A 19,134-nucleotide genomic window follows, 5' to 3' on the forward strand; every position below is an offset into this window, starting at 1 on the left:
GTCAACGTGTGGCCCTGAATGGATTTCTCTCATCTCCCCTTCCTGTTCAGGCTGGAGTTCCCCAAGGCAGTGTGCTGGGCCCTGTGCTTTTTCTGGTCTTTATCAATGATCTCTCCGACTCTCTGGAAAATCCTCTCTATCTCTTTGCTGATGACTCCACTCTCTGCCGCTCCATTCCTCTTCCCTCAGATCGGCAGTCTGCAGCCTCCTCACTCTCTGAAGACCTGGACAAAATCACAGACTGGTCAAACAAGTGGAACATGTCTTTCAATCCTGACAAATCTCACACTCTTACTATGTCTCTCCGAAAAGATCGACTGGACAACCCTCCCATCTACTTTCTCAACCATCCTCTCCAAGAAGTTCTGTCGCTGCAGCTTTTGGGTCTCACTATCTGCCATGATCTTTCTTGGGAAAACCACATTTCCAAGCTGGCCTGCAAAGCCAGTCGCCGACTGGGCATCCTCCGTCGTGCGAAGTCCTTCCTTGGCACACCTGAGCTCCTCACCACGTACAAGGCTTTCATCCGCAGCTCAATGGAATACTGCTCTCCCCTCTGGGCTGGTGCTCCTGCCTCACACCTAGCTCGTCTTCACGCTGTTGAAAGCAAAGCATTCAGAATCATTGGAATCTCCCGTGATGAAGCTAACTCCAAGGGCCTCTCACTCACTCACCGCAGGCAGGTTGGTGGTCTTTCCGTCTTCTACCGACTCCTCTCTGGCCTTGCTCCCCCAGCTCTCTCTGGGCTCTGTCCCCCAAATATTCCTACAGGTCGCACAAGATCTGCCTGCAAACCTCTTATGGTTAAACTGCCAAAATCCTGACACTCTGCTCACCTTCACTCCTCTTTTCTCCCACCTCTGGAACAAACTCCCTCACTCTCTTCAATCCCACTCCTCCCTCCAGGTCTTTAAAACAGCTGTTCACCACCATCTCTTATCTTCCCCCATCCAAAACCTTGATCTTTTCTACCCACGCTAATTTCACCCCAAATCCACCTTTTTGAAATACCAACTTCTTTCCTGGAAGTCCTTGGTGTCCTTGTGTTTTATACTTCTCCCACCCCCTCCCCCCCCTTCCCACGCCTCCTCCCCCCAAGCCCTCTCCCTCCCACAGATCTCCCGATGTCCCTGCTCTCAAATGTTGTGTTTGTGTGCTTCCCCTTCTCTCCCCATCTTGTCTACCGCTCCCCTTTTTATATACTTTGTTTGTCTGTTTGATTTGTTTGAGTGATAAATCTTAGCTCTTTCACGAGCCTCGATTCTGTATGCAAAAAAAGAAAAAGTGAATTATATACAATGTTTTAGTCTGTGATTAAAGTATGTTTTAGTCTGCGATTAAAGTCTTTTTTAGTCTGCGATTAAAGTATTTTTTAGTTTGCGATTAAAGTCTGTTTTAGTCTGTGTTTAAAGTCTGTTTTAGTCTGCCATTAAAGTCTTTTTTAGTTTGCGATTAAAGTCTGTTTTAGTCTGCGATTAAAGTCTGTTTTAGTCTGCGATTAAAGTCTGTTTTAGTCTGTGATTAAAGTCTGTTTTAGTCTGTGATTAAAGTCTGTTTTAGTCTGTGATTAAAGTCTGTTTTAGTCTGTGATTAAAGTCTGTTTTAGTCTGTGATTAAAGTCTGCTTTAGTCTGTGATTAAAGTCTGCTTTAGTCTGTGATTAAAGTCTGTTTTAGTCTGTGATTAAAGTCTGTTTTAGTCTGTGATTAAAGTCTGGTTTAGTCTGTGATTAAAGTCTGATTTAGTCTGTCATTAAAGTCTGCTTTAGTCTGTGATTAAAGTCTGCTTTAGTCTGTGATTAAAGTCTGCTTTAGTCTGTGATTAAAGTCTGTTTTAGTCTGTGATTAAAATCTGGTTTAGTCTGTGATTAAAGTCTGCTTTAGTCTGTGATTAAATTCTGCTTTAGTCTGTGATTAAAGTCTGTTTTAGTCTGTGATTAAAGTCTGCTTTAGTCTGTGATTAAAGTCTGTTTTAGTCTGTGATTAAAGTCTGTTTTAGTCTGTGATTAAAGTCTGGTTTAGTCTGTGATTAAAATCTGTTTCAGTCTGTGATTAAAGTCTGTTTTAGTCTGTGATTACCTTCGCAAAAGCGGAAGGTTATGTTTTGATCGCTGTGTATTTATTTGTATGTCTGTGTGTGTGTGTGTGTGTATGTTATTCGCATAACTCAAAAAGTATTCAACCGAATTGCATGAAATTTGGTGGGATGATTGGTTATTATACGGGACACATTTGATTAGATTTTGGGAGCAATCGGGTCAAAGGTCAAGGTCAAGGTCACGAAAAGGTCAAAATCGTATTTTAGTACAGTACAGAACAGTAGCTGCGGCGAAGGTATGCGCTCTACCGAGTGCCCGTTCTAGTTAAAGTCTGCTTTAGTCTGTGATTAAAGTCTGTTTTAGTCTGTGATTAAAGTCTGTTTTAGTCTGTGAATAAAGTCTGGTTTAGTCTGTGATTAAAATCTGTTTCAGTCTGTGATTAAAGTCTGTTTTAGTCTGTGCCCTTTTTAAATTAGTGAAGAAGCCTTGTGTTGGCTTAACAGTTGAGGTTGTTTGCCTAATATATATCATAGGGTCCTGAGTTGGTTAAGGTTGGTGGTCTAATATTGTAGGGTCCTGAGTTTGTTATGGTTGGTGAGCTAATATCATAAGGTCCTGAGTTTGTTATGGTTTTTTTTTTTTTTTTTTTTTTTGTATACAAGATCGAGGCTCGTGAAAGAGCGAACATTAATCACACAGAAAGACAAACCGACACATAAAACATATAACATCGGGAGCGGTAGACAAGATGGGGAGAGAGGGGGAAGGACGCAATCAAAGGAGGGGGAAGGATGGCGGCAAACTCAGTGATCGAGTGGGATTATGTGAGGAACGGCGCCAAAAAGGGTTTAATTTTATTGACCGTTTACATTTTTATTCCTGTGGGTGGGAAGAGGCCCCAGTGGATTGCTTTGCCCAGGGCCTACAATGCTCTAAAGACGGCCCTGCGGCCGGGACGACGCCCACGTAATGCAAGGCCTCCATCCTCACATGTACTTAAAGCTCCGAACCTCGTGCATCGACCGATACCAAAAATAAAACACAAAAAGTTAATGTTGACCCCTTTATTCGTCGAAAACTGGTGCGGCCTTGCAACTAGTCAAGACCATCTTCGGTAAAAACGCGATTTCTTCACTCGACAACAATATAAAAACTGCAAATGTCACAAACATCAAACTTACCCTATAACTCTCCTCGTACAAAAACCAAACTCCCGTCAGCATCAGTTTAAACGAGATCAGGATGAAGATCCCAACGACAAGTCGCCATGTCGCGGCTTCGTTTAAACAGCCCAAACAGGTTGGTGGGCTAATATCGAAGGGTCCTGAGTTGGTTAAGACTGGTGGCCTAACAATGTAAGTTCCTGAGTTGGTTAAGGTTGGTGGTCTAATATCGTAGGGTCATGAGTTGGTTAAGGTTGGTGGTCTAATATCGTAGGGTCCTGAGTTGGTTTAGGTTGGTTTTTCATGCTAAACCAGCTTTTCCAAGGGCAGTGTCAGCTGTGTAGCCGTTTGAGGTGAGGGAGTGAGGGAGGGAATGGGAACAAAAATCAGAAACAAATTTTGACCGGAGATTCTTCGCAACCCATAATGCCGGGAACTAGGAGCCATTAATTTTTAAGTTGAAAATGACAATTTAAGACATTGAAAATGAGTATGAAAAGTGTATGATGAAAAGTGTATGATGTTTGTTTGCAAGAAAGAGAGATTGAAGCTAGCCCGGTAGATATAGTTTGAGTGAGACAGAAAGTAAGACCAGCAATCCTGACACGGAAAGTGTAAGATGGTTCCGGGCACCACTTTAACGCTCCAAAGTCAGAATGGTAGTACTACCCTGGGTTGTTTCTGTCTACAACCTACTACCTAAAAAACGTACTACCTAAAAAAAAAACTAAAACCTACAACCTAAAAACCTACTACCTTTTTAGTCCTGCAGGGTGTCACAGTCACCCTCCTGCCAGTGGGGGTAGTGGGTTTAGTCGCCAACTACCTGACCATGCGGCAGGTAGCACTGGGTTAGATGTTACCAGTGGCAGTCATGAGACTGACCTGGCTGAATAAATGTCACCATTTTTCTCAGAGATGGCCAAACGGATCTTCATCAAGCTTTCAGAGGTTCATTCATCAGTGACTAAAAAACATTTTTTGAAAATTTCGAAAAACAAAATTAGATTTTTTTTTCAAATTGCTCTGTCGTGCCGAAGCCTTTGTAGCTAATGCAGAATGTAACATTAAATGATCCCGATCCAATTACTTAATGGATGTAGAGAAGTGTGTTAGGCCTACTACAACAAAAAAAAAAACCCACAAAATTTGATTCCTTCAAAATGCCAACAGGAGTAGAACAGCAGCAGGCAACGCCGGGGAACCCTGTTCGTATAGTTCTTCTTCTCCTCCTCCTCCTCCTCCTCCTCTTCCTTTATAAGGATATAGATGCAGAGTGAAAGGCAGGGTGGGTACAACTACTAGCAATACGTTATCCAAATGATCATGGTCAACGATTTAACCACATCAAATCATGCTCACCTGACTTCCCCTCCAGTCGAGCGGATATGGGATGACGTGGAAAGATTTGTGTGCTTTAAAAAAGATTTAAGTTCTGGAATTTTACGCATTTTCAGCGATGAAAGTGTCCCAAGGGGCGACATAATGTATCGTCGACTTTTTAACCAAAGAACAAACAGCTGTGAACTGATCCCAAAAAGCTTCTCTAATCTGAAACATCCCAACAATGAGAATGCCCATTTTGCCTCATTTTTGGCATCCTAACGTACTCTCAGCCATCGGATATACTAAGCGGATTTCAAATTTTCATCCACACTCAACCACGTGCTTTGGTTTTCATCGGTGGTTTTCTGTTTTGTATTGAGAAGTAGTATTGAAATATATTGAATATGAATATTACTTATATTTGTATTGAGCAGTTTTTCCTTCATTTTTTCCAAACAGTGCACTCTTTTCCCACACCTGCTGGACTCAATAATGCTTAAAGTTAATTTTAAAAAAGTAAAAAAAATGCCTGAACAGGTGTTGGATTGTTGCGAACCACTTTTAAATCGTTTTTATTGATCTTTTAAATTTTCATTTAAAATTCTAAATTTTCATCCAGTTTTAAATAGATCCACTGTTTCATTTTTGGTTCATGAGTTATCAAGTGACCAGTATATTCGTCATGTGTGTGTGTGTGTCTGTCTGTCTGTGTGTGTGTGTGTGTGTCTGTCTGTCCGCAGCATAACTACCCGATGATATAATCCGCTCTTGATGAAACTTGGGTAGGAGATTGATATCATGATATAGTTGTATGCTGCCGAGAGTGGGCGTATTGCGCCCATTGTGGGTGGAGCGACGCCCGAAAAAGATGTCTTTTTATGGGGTAATCGAGTTCAAGCTACATCTTCTCCGATGGGTTTGGTGGAATCTGACAGGGGCTTCGATATCTGGTTAGGCCAATGTCATGTGTCTAGACCCACGGAGCTCGATTTTTCATTTTTCATTTAAAAAATTTATTTATTTTCATTTCATTTTTCACCGAATTTTCGGTGTTGTGTAGCTAACTAACCTCATAACTGATTATACATTATTTTCTACCTCATTTCAAGGTCAGTAACCTTCGTTTTGACATTTCCAGGCCGAGCCTGTCCGGACCTGTTTCGGTTATAGTCCGTCCTTTGTCATTGAATACCGCTCGCTCATGAACCATCGTCGTCTCCTGACTTGTTTCATTTTAAATCTAAGATTGTTTTGATTTGAACAAAAAGGCTAGGATCGAAAAAGAATCAGGAACCATATATCTTTACAAGTGCTGGAACACATTTCCCAGATGGTTTTGGCAGTTTCACCAGAAGAGGGTTGCTGGAAGATCTTGTGCATCCTGCAGGAATATTTGGGGGGCAGAGCAAGGAGTGCTACGCCGGAGAGCAGTCGGTAGAAGACAGAAAGTCCACCAACCTGCCTGCGGTGAGAGAGAGAGAAAGGCCCTCAGAATCAGCTTCATCGCGGGAGATTCCAATGATTCTGAATAATTTGGTTTCAACCGCGTGAAGTCGAGCTAGGTGTGAGGCAGGAGCACCAGCCCAGAGGTGATAGCAGTATTCCATCAAGCTGCGGATGAAAGCCTTGTATGTGGTGAGAACCTCAGGAGTGCCCGAAAAGGACTTTGCACGACGAAGGATGCCCAGTCGGCAACTGGCTTTGGAGGCCAGCTTGGAAATGTGGTTTTCCCAGAAAAGATCATGGCAGATAGTGAGACCCAAAAGCTTGAGTAACAGAACTTCTTGGAGAGGATTATTCAGAAAGTAGATGGGAGGGTTTTCCAGTCGGTCTTTTCGGAGAGACATAGTAAGAGTGTGAGATTTGTCAGGATTGAAAAACATGTTTCACTTGTTTGACCAGTCTGTGATTTTGTCCAGGTCTGCAGAGAGTGAAGAGGCTGCTGCTTGCTGATCTGAGGGTTGAGATATGGAGCAGTAGAGAGTGGATTAATCAGCAAAGAGATAGGGAGGATTTTCCAGAGAGTTGGAGAGACTATGAAAAAACCAAAAAAAAACAAAAATAAAAAACCACCTTTAGAGGCCATTTTTCCCCGCAAAGCGGGGGTTGGCCTTTTTCGGGGACCGTGGTTGTTGTTGTTTTTCGGTCCCCTTTTTGAAGCAATGTTTTACGGCCGGATGCCCTTCCTGCCGCCAACCCTTTTTGTCGCCTTTTACGACAAACAGGGAATTACCAGTGAACTGGTACTCAATTAGCCGACCTCGGAAGGATAACAGGCTGAGTCAACCCCCCTGGCGTTAATTCAGCGATCGACCGGGATTCGAACCCAGGATCCTAGGATCCTAAGCCGGCACCCTAGCCGCTAGCCCAACACCAGGGACTGGAGAGACTATGAATGAAGACCAGAAAAAGCACAGGGCCCAGAACACTGCCTTGAGGAACTCCGGCCTGGACAGGAAGTGGAGATGAGAGAATTACATTCAGGGCCACACGTTGACTGCGACCGGAGAGGAAGTCTGCAAGCCATGTATGGAGGTTTCCATGGATACCATAGGAGGAGAGTTTGGTGAGCAGGGCGGGGTGCCAGACCGATTGAAGGTACGAGATATGTCAAGGGAGACAGCTCTGATTTCCTGTTTGGCATCGAGGATGAAAGGGGAGTTTTGAGGGAGTTTTGAAGGGGAGGGGTGAGGTGGGAGATTTGAAAGGGCGGGGGGGAGATTAGAAGGGGAGGGGCTAGGGGGAGTTTAGGAGGGGAGGGGTGAGGGGGAGTTTTGGAGGGGAGGGGATGGGGGTGGTTTAAGAGGGGATGGGTGAGGGGGGAGATTTGAAAGGGAGGTGTGAGGGGGGGGGGGGGGGAGGGTTCAAAAGTGTTGGATGATTAATGAAAAACAAACATTTATTACAACCTGGGTTTATTGTGATTTTCAAGCCAGAGATCCGTTTGAAAACGTTAGAGGAGGGGTGGAATTTAGGTGAGTTTCGAGAATGTAGAAAGAAAGAGCTGAAAGAGATTGAATTGTTTTTTGAAATGGAATGATTTGATGAGGAAATTGAAGAAAGCCTTTTAAGTAGGAAGAAGAACAGCGTGTTGTAATATACCACTGAATAAAACAGTGCAGGGGAAAGTTGAAACAATATTTAAACAAAACCATGAAAAACAATCTGGGGAAATTCACTGAAGTGAGGGTGTGGATCTGAGAAAGAAGGAGATAGGGTTGAATGAGTATGGTGGAAACCAGAATTGGAAAGGTGAGTAAACAGCTGGAGAGGTAGAAGAACAAGCGTTACGCCTAGGTCCCCCGTCGGTGAAGTGATGTGAGTTGACAAAGTTTAAGACGCAGAAAACATGCTATGATATGATATTTCGCTCACAAGGTTCAGACATACATGGAGGTGGCTATATTGGATTTTGACGTGGCCACCCAATTTTCAATAGCGTTCTTCCTTATGCCTAGATACACCCACACACCAGATTAGAAGTTGGTACTTCACTTATTTTTCAAGATATTCATCTCACAAGGTTCAGACATACATGGTGGCGGCCATCTTGGATTTTGACGTGGCGACCCAATTTTCAATAGCGTTCGTCCTTCTGCAGATATACACCCACACACCAGATTAGAAGTTGGTACTTCGCTTATTTTTGAAGATATTCATCTCAAGTTTCAGACATACATGGCGGCGGCCATCTTGGCTTTTGACGTGGCGACCCGATTTTAAACAGCGTTCTTCCTTTTGCCGAGATACACACACACACCAAATTAGAAGTTGGTACTTCGCTTATTTTTCAAGATATTCATCTCACAATGTTCAGACATACATGGTGGCGGCCATCTTGGATTTTGACGTGGCGACCCAATTTTCAATAGCGGTCGTCCTTGTGCAGATATACACCCACACACCAGATTAGAAGTTGGTACTTTGCTTATTTTTCAAGATATTCATCTCACAAGGTTCAGACATACATGGCGGCGGCCATCTTGGATTTTGACGTGGTGACCCAAAAGATACACCCACACACCAGATTAGACGTTGGTACTTCGCTTATTGTTCGAGATATTTCGCTCACAAGTTTCAGACATATATATGGTGGCGGTCATCTTGGATTTTGACGTGGCGACCCAATTTTCAATAGCGTTCTTCCTTTTGCCGAGATACACACACACACCAAATTAGAAGTTGGTACTTCGCTTATTTTTCAAGATATTCATCTCACAAGGTTCAGACATACATGGCGGCGGCCATCTTGGATTTTGACGTGGCGACCCAATTTTCAATAGCCTTCTTCCTTCTGCCGAGATACATCCACACACCAAATTAGACGTTGGTACTTTGCTTATTTTTGAAGATATTCATCTCACAAGTTTCAGACATACATGGCGGCGGCCATCTTGGCTTTTGACGTGGCGACCCGATTTTAAACAGCGTTCTTCCTTGTGCCTAGATACACCCACACACCAGATTAGACGTTGGTACTTCGCTTATTTTTCGAGATATTTCGCTCACAAGTTTCAGACATATATATGGTGGCGGCCATCTTGGATTTTGACGTGACGACCCAATTTTCAATAGCGTTCTTCCTTATGCCGAGATACACCCACACACCAAATTAGAAGTTGGTACTTCGCTTATTTTTCAAGATATTCATCTCACAATGTTCAGACATACATGGCGGTGGCCATCTTGGATTTTGACGTGGCGACCCAATTTTCAATAGCGTTCTTCCTTATGCCTAGATACACCCACACACCAGATTAGAAGTTGGTACTTCGCTTATTTTTCAAGATATGCAGGTTACAACGTTCAGACATAAATGGCATCAGACATACATGGCGGCAGCCATCTTGGATTTTGACGTGGGTTGCACCCACACACCAAATTCGAATGCGGTCCTTCGCTTACGCACACACGCACGCACGGACGGACGGACGGACACACGGACGGAGGGGAAAGCCATAGTCCCCCTTTCGCTCCGCTGAGCGACGGGGGACAAAAAGGAGATAAAGGGGGCAGGGCGAGACAATACGCACGTGGTCGTGGGCGGAGGAGGGGACCGCGAGGAGAGAAGGAAATTATTATTATTATTATTATGTTTGTATTTAAAACGTTAGACAAAGGGTAAGATGTTGGGGGAGGCATTGGGTGAAAAAAATCAAAGAAAAAGCAATACAGTGAAGGAAAGAACTTAAGTTTTACAAAATACCGACGGGGAGGAGGGAAGCCTCGAGGGACCAGGCCGCGCATCGGTGCAAACAAAAAATGACTAATTACACACAGGTTTGCACGAATTACAAACAAAGACCTAACTAGAAACACACAGTAACACATACACAGTAAAGTAACCAGTGGAAATTTGACAAAGACACGATTGGGAAAATACTTAACTGTGATGACGTGGAGAGCTCGAAGGACGCTTCCTCGCCAGAGGAACTGGAAACTGAAGTTTTTGAATGAACAATAACATGAAAGAACAAGTACAAAAAGTTTTATTTAAAACAAAAGCCGCGTCGATGTTACACAATGCCTAGATGCAGCTGTGCCTATAACGTCGATGTTATAGGCACAGGACATTCCTATTGATTCGATTACTTGATGTTATTTTTGTGCAAAGTGAAAATATATCTCGGCAATTTCCCGTGTGTGGCGACGAATTTTTAATATATCTCGGCATTTTCCCGTCTGTTATTTCAGGCGGTGTATGACTGACCATGCCGCGATTTAAAAAATATATATCTCGGCAATTTCCCGTGTGTGGCGACACGTGAACGAAGCTATGCTCCTCTCTCCACATTATTGTGACGACGTATAAATTAAATATTTCATCGTGACGATTGTCATCAAATGGACGAATTTTTAATATATCTCGGCATTTTCCCGTCTGTTATTTCGGGCGGTGTATGACTGAGCATGCCGCGATTTAAACAAAATATATATATCTCGGCATTTTCCCATCTGTTATTTCGGGCGGTGTATGACTGACCATGCCGCGATTAAAAAAAAAAAAATCTCAATGGACTTGAAGTGACAGGCCTTTGAGAATTCATTTCGTTCTATAAAGGGCAACTTTCATCGGATTTTCTTCCCGTTTTTTTTCAACCGAGTCTAAAACTATGTTAGCACTGTGAAAAATGAAATGATATATCGAATTTGATTTGAAATAAAACTGTGTGAGAGAGGAAGACACCACGGGCCTACAAAACAGGCCTCAAAGCTATGCGAGTTAATAAAATGGTGGATATTTGTTTATATGAAGCCTCTCCCAGAATGGGTGGAGCTATGGTTCCCAGAATGGGTGGAGCTTTGAGGTTTTGTCTTCTCTGCAAGAACAAGAAGAACAAGAAGAAGAACAAGAAGAACAACAACAACAGCAGAGGGCACTCTATGACCAGCGTCTGCGACGCGGCTAAAAACAAAAGACTGCCTTTCTTTGACCAGCAACGTCCAGAAGCACAGTCTGCATACATTTTCACTGTCACTGTGTGAACCACACCAGGTTGCCCAAACAACCCACAATGGTACACAGTTAGACACCATATTGAAATTCCCTCTCGTGTCTGCCTTGTTTTCTTCAAACTTCTCACATCTTTATGGTGTAATCGTACAACACTTTGTTTCCTCGGTGCAATGCATTACACCTCGTCATTCTGATATGATTCACTGCAACACCGCCAGGTGTTCCTTTATGCTGATAAAGTCGAAGTTTGTGAACGTTATCGACATCTCCCACTTAAGTCTAGATTCAGACAGAGGCTCCTCGCTGGAGACAGGTTGGTAGCCTCTTGGTTCTTTGTTTTTTTTTTACTTTCTCTTTTCTCATCTTGCCCTCTCCTTCTCAATCACGTGCCCTTTCGCTAAACAACAGCTGGATATGCCTTTTCATTCACAAACTTGTTCTTTACCCAACCCCCCTTCCACTCCCCCCACCCGAGTCCAAGTTTCCGCTCATCTCGACTACTTTATTACCTTCCCTGGTCCCATCTAGTACTGAGCATCAATTCATCTTTTGAAGACAGCCTCTCAGAGCAGAGAAGATGGCAAAGGAGCCTGGACCTGGAACCGAACTTCCTTTATCCTAATACAGTGTTGTACACGTTCCTCTGATTTCTAAAAATTCACCTTCATTCTGCTGTTAACCCAAACACATGACGCAAAGGTAAGAAATTGGTTCACTTTGCCTGTCTGTCTGTCTGTCAGTCTGTAAAAGTTAGTCTATTATTGAGGAACAACTTAATTTCAATTGAATGTTATATTTTGAACATAAATCGGAAAATAAACCCGTAGTTTAACATCCGTTGTCTCTAAATTTGTTCCGATCGCACATGCGCAGAAGAGCGAGATAAAATTTTTACTGTCTGCCTGTCTGACAGCCAAACAAAATTGAAAATCATTGCAAACAGGAAATGTACCATTTTTAAGGACGTCATATAGGACACAAACAATAGGCACAAATAATTAATGTAACGTGTTAGATAGGGTGGTGTAAAAGACACTGTGTCAATGGTGGTAACGTTCGAAATTTTTTCTTCTACAACCATTAAAATCCTTATTTTATTTAAATTAAATATATACTTGAACACTGTACATTGAGCAGGACTTGTAAATACATTAATGCCCCGAGGGCAGAGTAACTGAGAAAACGATGAGAATGAGCATTCATGCCTTCATGCCCCGAGGGCAGAATAACTGTTTGAGATTATGCATTCTGACAAATATGGCGGCGCAGAGTGCTGTGTGCTTACCATCAGGCCTGTTATGCAAGGTTCATGGACAAAATGAATGCAGATTGTGCTCGGAAACGCAAAGTAAAAGTTTAAAAGATTATTCCCCTGTCCTTTCTCAAAATTGCATGGGTAAGGTGTTCTATGAACTCGTGTTGGATATGTTACCCTCTCACTCTCATATATAGTATGTGTAACTGCTTCATAAGGTTTGATATGTGAATACCATTAAATAATTGGTATCATAGAGATTACAATTTGAACTATACATTACACAGCCGTGACGTGTCCAGGTGGTTTTGGTACCTGTTCAATTCTCCATTGATATTGGATTCACATTCTATTTTCAAAAGGTTTTTTTTTTTTCCCCACCGCTTGGATTATTTGATAAAGATAATAGTGGAGGCAGAGAAAGGACACGTGCCTGGAAAACAATCCCTGGAAGTGAAGTATGAAAGAGTCCATGATGGTTTGCCTCGGGTTCCTGGCTCTGGCTCCAATCACGGACATCAGTCTCCAGGGCCTTCGTGAGCCACGCCGAGAAGTTGCACTGGTCGTGGAAGGAATACTCAATAACACTCAAACGACACACAAAACACGAGATAGCTTCACCTCATCTATATCCATTTCCTTACAACTTGAATTGATTTGCTGCATTTAATTTACCAATATATGTAATTTACAATTATTAATCTATGTACAATATCTCCAATTCATCCATGTACAATTATTAATCTATGTACAATATCTACAATTCATCCATGTACAATTATTAATCGATGTAACGTATCTACAATTCATCCATGTACATTTATTAATCTATGTAAAGTATCTACAATTCATCCATGTACAATTATTAATCTATGTACAATATCTCCAATTCATCCATGTACAATTATTAATCTATGTACAATATCTCCAATTCATCCATGTACAATTATTAATCTATGTACAATATCTCCAATTCATCCATGTACAATTATTAATTGATGTACAATATCTCCAATTCATCCATGTACAATTATTAATCTATGTACAATATCTCCAATTCATCCATGTACAATTATTAATCTATGTACAATATCTCCAATTCATCCATGTACAATTATTAATCTATGTACAATATCTCCAATTCATCCATGTACAATTATTAATCTATGTACAATATCTCCAATTCATCCATGTACAATTATTAATCTATGTAAAATATCTACAATTCATCCATGTACAATTATTAATCTATGTACAATATCTCCAATTCATCCATGTACAATTATTAATCTATGTACAATATCTACAATTCATCCATGTACAATTATTAATCGATGTAAAGTATCTACAATTCATCCATGTACAATTATTAATCTATGTAAAGTATCTACAATTCATCCACGTACAATTATTAATCTATGTACAATATCTACAATTCATCCATGTACAATTATTAATCTATGTACAATATCTCCAATTCATCCATGTACAATTATTAATCTATGTACAATATCTCCAATTCATCCATGTAGAATTATTAATCTATGTACAATATCTCCAATTCATCCATGTAGAATTATTAATCTATGTACAATATCTCCAATTCATCCATGTAGAATTATTAATCTATGTACAATATCTCCAATTCATCCATGTACAATTATTAATCGATGTATAATATCTCCATGCTCCATGCCTCATGCAATATCGATGTATAATATCTCCAAAAAAACATTGCCTCAAAAAGAGAACCATGACAATCACAAGTACATATGGGCAGGGTGCAGCCCGAAGTGGAGATCGGTTTCTGAGGTTTGGGACATGGAATGTGGGGACAATGACAGGGAGATCAGGAGAAGTGGTGGAAGTATTGGTCAGAAGAAGAGTGGACATATGTTGTGTGCAAGAGACGAGATGGAAGGGAAGTGGTGTGAGAATGGTGAAGGGTAGGCAGGGACAGAAATACAAGTTTGTGTGGCAAGGGTGCCCGGAGGGCGTGAATGGTGTTGGTGTCCTGTTTTCTGAGGAGTTTGTAGACAGTGTGGTGAGTGTGACTAGAGTGAGTGATAGGTTGATGATGGTGAAAATGATGATTGGAAAGCTCTTGGTGAACGTCATCTCGGGATATGCTCCGCAGGTTGGTCGAAGCGATGAAGAGAAGGACAAGTTCTGGTGTGCGATAGAGAAGCTGATGAAAAACGTGAAAGATGAGGAAGTTGTTGTGGTGGGAGGAGACCTGAATGGACATGTGGGAAGGAGTATGGATGGTTTTGAGGGAGTTCATGGGGGTTACGGATATGGTGTGAGAAATGGAGAAGGTGAAAGGATTTTGGAGTTTGCTGATGGAGCTGATTTGTTGATTTGTAATACTCAGTTCCAGAAAGAGGACAATAAACTTGTTACATACACGTCAGGTGGGTCGACGACAACCGTTGACTAACTGATGGTGCGTCGGCGAGATAGGGGGCACCTCCGGGACACAAAGGTGATCCCGGGGGAGGAGGCTGTTTCACAGCACCACTTGGTTGTCTGCGACATAAGGGTGAAAGGTGCGAGGAGAGCTCGGCGGGTGAAGTACCAACCGAGAATGACGGTGTGGAGGTTGAAAGAGGTGACAGTAAGGGAGGCATTAAAAGAGAGGCTGAGTAGGGTAGAGGATGATGTGGTTGAGCTTGAAAGTGGTTGGATGGCAATGAAAGCTAGTCTGTTGGGAGCCGTTGGTGAGGTATGTGGATGGACAAAAGGACCACCGAGGCACTCGGAAACATGGTGGTGGGATGTTGAGGTTGGAAAGAGGATTGACGAGAAGAGGAAGAAGTTCAAAGAGTGGCAGAAGGCGAAGGGTACGGGAGCAGAAACAGCAGAGCATGAAAGTTATAAGGCAGCCAGGAAGGCTGCAAAGAAAGAGGTAGCAAAGGCGCAGGAGGCATGTAGGAAAATGTTCGGAGAACGCTTGGTTTCGGAAGAGGGTCAGAAAGCAGTATTCAGGATTGCAAAGCACATAGCGAAAGAGAGGTGTGATGTGATGGGGGTGAGTTGCTTGAAGGATGAAGTGGGACAAATCGTTGTCGACCCAGATGGAATTAAAGGAAGATGGAAAAGATATATGGAAATGCTGTTGAATACAGAGAATGAATGGGATGGCAACATAGAGAGTAACCCAGTTTAAGGACCGGCAGAGAAGATAACTGAGAAGGAAGTTGAGGAAGCGATAAAAGCAATGAAGAGTGGAAAAGCGGGAGGGCCGACGGGAGTTGTGGGAGATATGTTGAAGGCAGCAGGAAGTTGGGGCGTGAAGAGAATGACAGAGATCTGTAATCTGGTGGTGAAAGAAGGCCGCATTCCAGTGGATTGGGAAATGAGTGCCCTCGTCCCTCTATACAAGGGGAAAGGTGACCCTCTGGAGTGTGGCTCGTACCGAGCGATAAAGTTATTGGAGCATGGAATGAAGGTATTGGAAAGGGTGTTGGAGAGGAGGATAAGGAAGAAGGTGAAGATCGACGAAATGCAGTTTAGATTTATGCCAGGAAGAGGAACGACAGACACGTTTTTTATTGTGAGGCAGTTGCAGGACCTTTGACATCATTCTGCAAACAGCGATTTTGAATGGCAAGACAACGGACCGCATGGGGGAGCTCTCTGACGGATCTAACTCCACCAAAGACCGCGAAACTGCGGAATGCATGGGAAAGCTCTCTGACAGCTTCAACGAATGCCCCATGAACAACGAATACTCCGGCAACGCCCACAGAACTGCTGATTGCATGGGAACGCTCCCTGACAACTTATACGAAACTCCACGGACACCCTCTGATGCCCGGAAAACTGCAGCTGGCATAGGATCCACCCGCGAGGCGCGACCGCCTCACACGGGTGGTTCGGTTCCACTCCCAGCAGGCTCGTCCGGCCTGGCTCAAGCCATTATTCCCCTCATGGTCGAGGGCCATTGTGTGCATGCCTTGGTGGATACAGGGTCTACAGATAGTTTTATCGATCAGCGACTAGTGCACAGGCATGGTTGGCAGGAATTGGGGGCTACGAGACGGATCTTCATGGCTTCCCAGGGACTTCGGCTCAGCACGAAGGGGGAATGTCGATTGAAACTCGTGATAAAGGGACGGGTTTTCCCAGATGTACACCTCATGGTCTTACCTGCTTTATGTGCTGATATTCTGTGGGGACACGATTTTCTTAAGCGACATGGACGACTGGAAATGGAGTTTGGTGGGCCTGACATGCTTGCTGTGTGTGCCCTAGCGAAAATGGAAATCCAGCCACTTTCGCTGTTCCCCAATTTAACCTCCGACTGTACACCTGTGGCGGTAAAATCACGGCGCTACACTCGAGCAGACATGCAATTCATTGCGGGAGAGACGGCTCAGCTCTTGAAAGACGGTATCATAGAACCTAGCCGGTCGCCGTGGCGGGCCCAGGTCTTAGTGGTGCGAAGCGAAGCACACCGCAGACGCATGGTAATCGACTATTGCCAAACGATTAACCGCTTTACACAGCTGGATGCCTACCCCCTTCCGGGGATGGACGCGCTGGTGCGACAGGTGGCCCAATACTCGGTCTACAGCACTCTCGATCTCCATAGTGCGTATCATCAGATCCCTATCTCTAGGGCCGATCGTATCTATACCGCATTTGAGTCGGGGCAACGGTTGTACCAGTTTACTCGATTGCCTTTTGGGGTGACGAACGGGGTCGCCTGTTTTCAGAGGGCCATGGATGACCTCATTGCGAGGGAGAACTTGACCGATGTTTACGTCTATCTAGACAATCTTACGGTTTGTGGGTATGACCAAGGGCACCATGATGCTAATCTGAAGCGCTTCCTCGAGGTCGCGCAGAGGTATCGCTTAACCATGAACGAGGCTAAGTGTCAATACTCCCTACGCAAGATAGATCTTCTGGGGTACACCGTGACCCATGGCTCTGTCGCTCCGGATAAGGAGTGTCTGCGACCTCTGCTCAACATGGCCCCTCCCAGCGATCGGGCGTCCCTGAAGCGCGCTCTCGGGCTATTCGCCCATTACTCTAAGTGGTGTTACGTGGTCCTCCCGGTGACTACCTGGTCTCTGTGACCCCCGGACCGTGAGAGGAACCCCGCCAGAAAGATATATGATTTATACGCTTTCGTAACGCAATCAATATGAATTCCAGTCAAGAAGAAACCCCACACCAAGGATCCGGATTAATCAATAATATATTCCCAATCAATCAACAATCAATCAACAATCAATCAACAATATTACTAAGATGGCCATCTCATATATTAATCCCTTGAGCCTACTCACGGCTCCCTCCATGGTCAATGTCATGGCAACCCTCTGGAACTCGCTACCTCACACCATCAGAGACTCCTCCTCACTCACCACATTCAAAACATCACTCAAGACCCACCTGTTCAACACTGCATTCAACATTTAACCCACAGCATCTAACCCCTGACTATCTCCTCTCCTTCCCCCTCCTTTGTGCTTTGAATATTTCCCTATTGATTCTTCTTTTTTTGCAATTGTTTTTATGTTTTGCTATGCATTATGTTTTGCACTCTGTCAAAGCGTCTTTGGGCTTCCTGAAAAGCGCTATATAAAATAAATGCATTATTATTATTATTATTATTAATGTCTCTCACAATGTCTCGGGGTCCCTGTAGTTCGATCTCCGCACGCGGGCGGTTGAACCCGCGTGCGGAGGTACGCTTCCTGACGTGCTTCAACCGTGCACGTCCCGTACCGGGAACGGCTGCTGCCGCGGACACCTGCTCGGCAGCCCACCGAGGTCGGTGCTCGTGATCGCGACTTCGGGGCTCGCAAAGCGCGCGAGGCCCAAGGCGCCTGCCGTACGCGCCCTTGTAGACGTTGAGGTAAACGGTGCCGGACGCTGGGTTCCGTGCAGGAACCCATGGCAATTTGACGCGTAACCGGGCAGGTAACTCCTCTCGCCAGACGGGCTTTTCAAACTCGGCGTTTCCAAAGCTAATCAATATCGACGCCGCTCGTGTCGGAGCTGGGCGAGGAAGAAGAGGATGGCCGCTTCTCCCGGACCTCGTCTCCCTTTTTCTTCCGGTTCACGATCCCGTTTCTCACTTCGTTTTTACCAGAAGGGTTCCTAACCCTATTAACCACAACAACCTTTAATAGGATATACATTCATAAGAAATGACCTGACTCGTAATCCCCATAAACCCGGAATTCGTAACAGTGGGTCCAAAATTTCTCCGCGAAACTTCGCCCCCTTGTGGCCTGCGACACTTTCCCTCTGCGTCAGGCCGCTTTGGTGGCCTTTGGAGGCCTTAAGGCCGACATCGCCAGTGCCGCTGTGGCGACGATCGACGAGAGCGGATCTTTCGTCCGAGAAAGTGATGCCTCGGATCATGCCATAGCGGCGACCCTCTCCCAAGGAGGGCGTCCGGTGGCTTTCTTTTCACGGACTCTTACCTCCGCTGAGCGGAGACATTCGTCTGTCGAAAAGGAAGCGTACGCGATCGTCGAGTCGATTCGGCGATGGCGCCCGTACTTACTCGGGCGATGCTTCCAAATCATCACGGACCAACAAAGTGGTGCGTTCATGTACGGCACCTTACATGCCTAGCGCATTAAGAATGAGAAAATCACTCGCTGGCGTATAGAGCTTGCCGACTTCTGCTACACGATCAAATACCGCCCGGGGAAGGATAACCAGGTCGCCGACGCCTTATCGAGACCGGTTACGTGCGCGGGCATCGTCACTCTGGAGGGCCTACGCGCTTTGCATGAAACTGCGGGGCATCCGGGCGTAACGCGTTTCGCTCATTTTGTGCGACGTGGCAATCTACCGTACTCGATTGACGATATCCGCCGTATCTGTCGCGACTGCGCTATCAAACCATGTTTCTATAACCCTCCCAT

General features: G+C 44.2%; 1 protein-coding gene across 1 annotated transcript in view; it reads right to left on the reverse strand.

Moving 5' to 3' along the window:
- The window catches only part of LOC137422051 (exocyst complex component 3-like), an 88,794-nt gene that overhangs the window by 33,660 nt on the left and 36,000 nt on the right, over window positions 1-19,134 (reverse strand). Inside the window, exon 9 of the mRNA XM_068108755.2 lies at window positions 12,672-12,797. Within this exon, the coding sequence (XP_067964856.2) occupies window positions 12,672-12,797 (126 nt within the window). The remainder of the gene's footprint in view (window positions 1-12,671; window positions 12,798-19,134) is intronic.

The sequence above is a fragment of the Myxine glutinosa genome, chromosome 2 (genome assembly GCF_964187855.1).
Source record: "Myxine glutinosa chromosome 2, kmMyxGlut1.1, whole genome shotgun sequence".
NCBI classification, from domain to species: Eukaryota; Metazoa; Chordata; class Myxini; order Myxiniformes; family Myxinidae; genus Myxine; species Myxine glutinosa.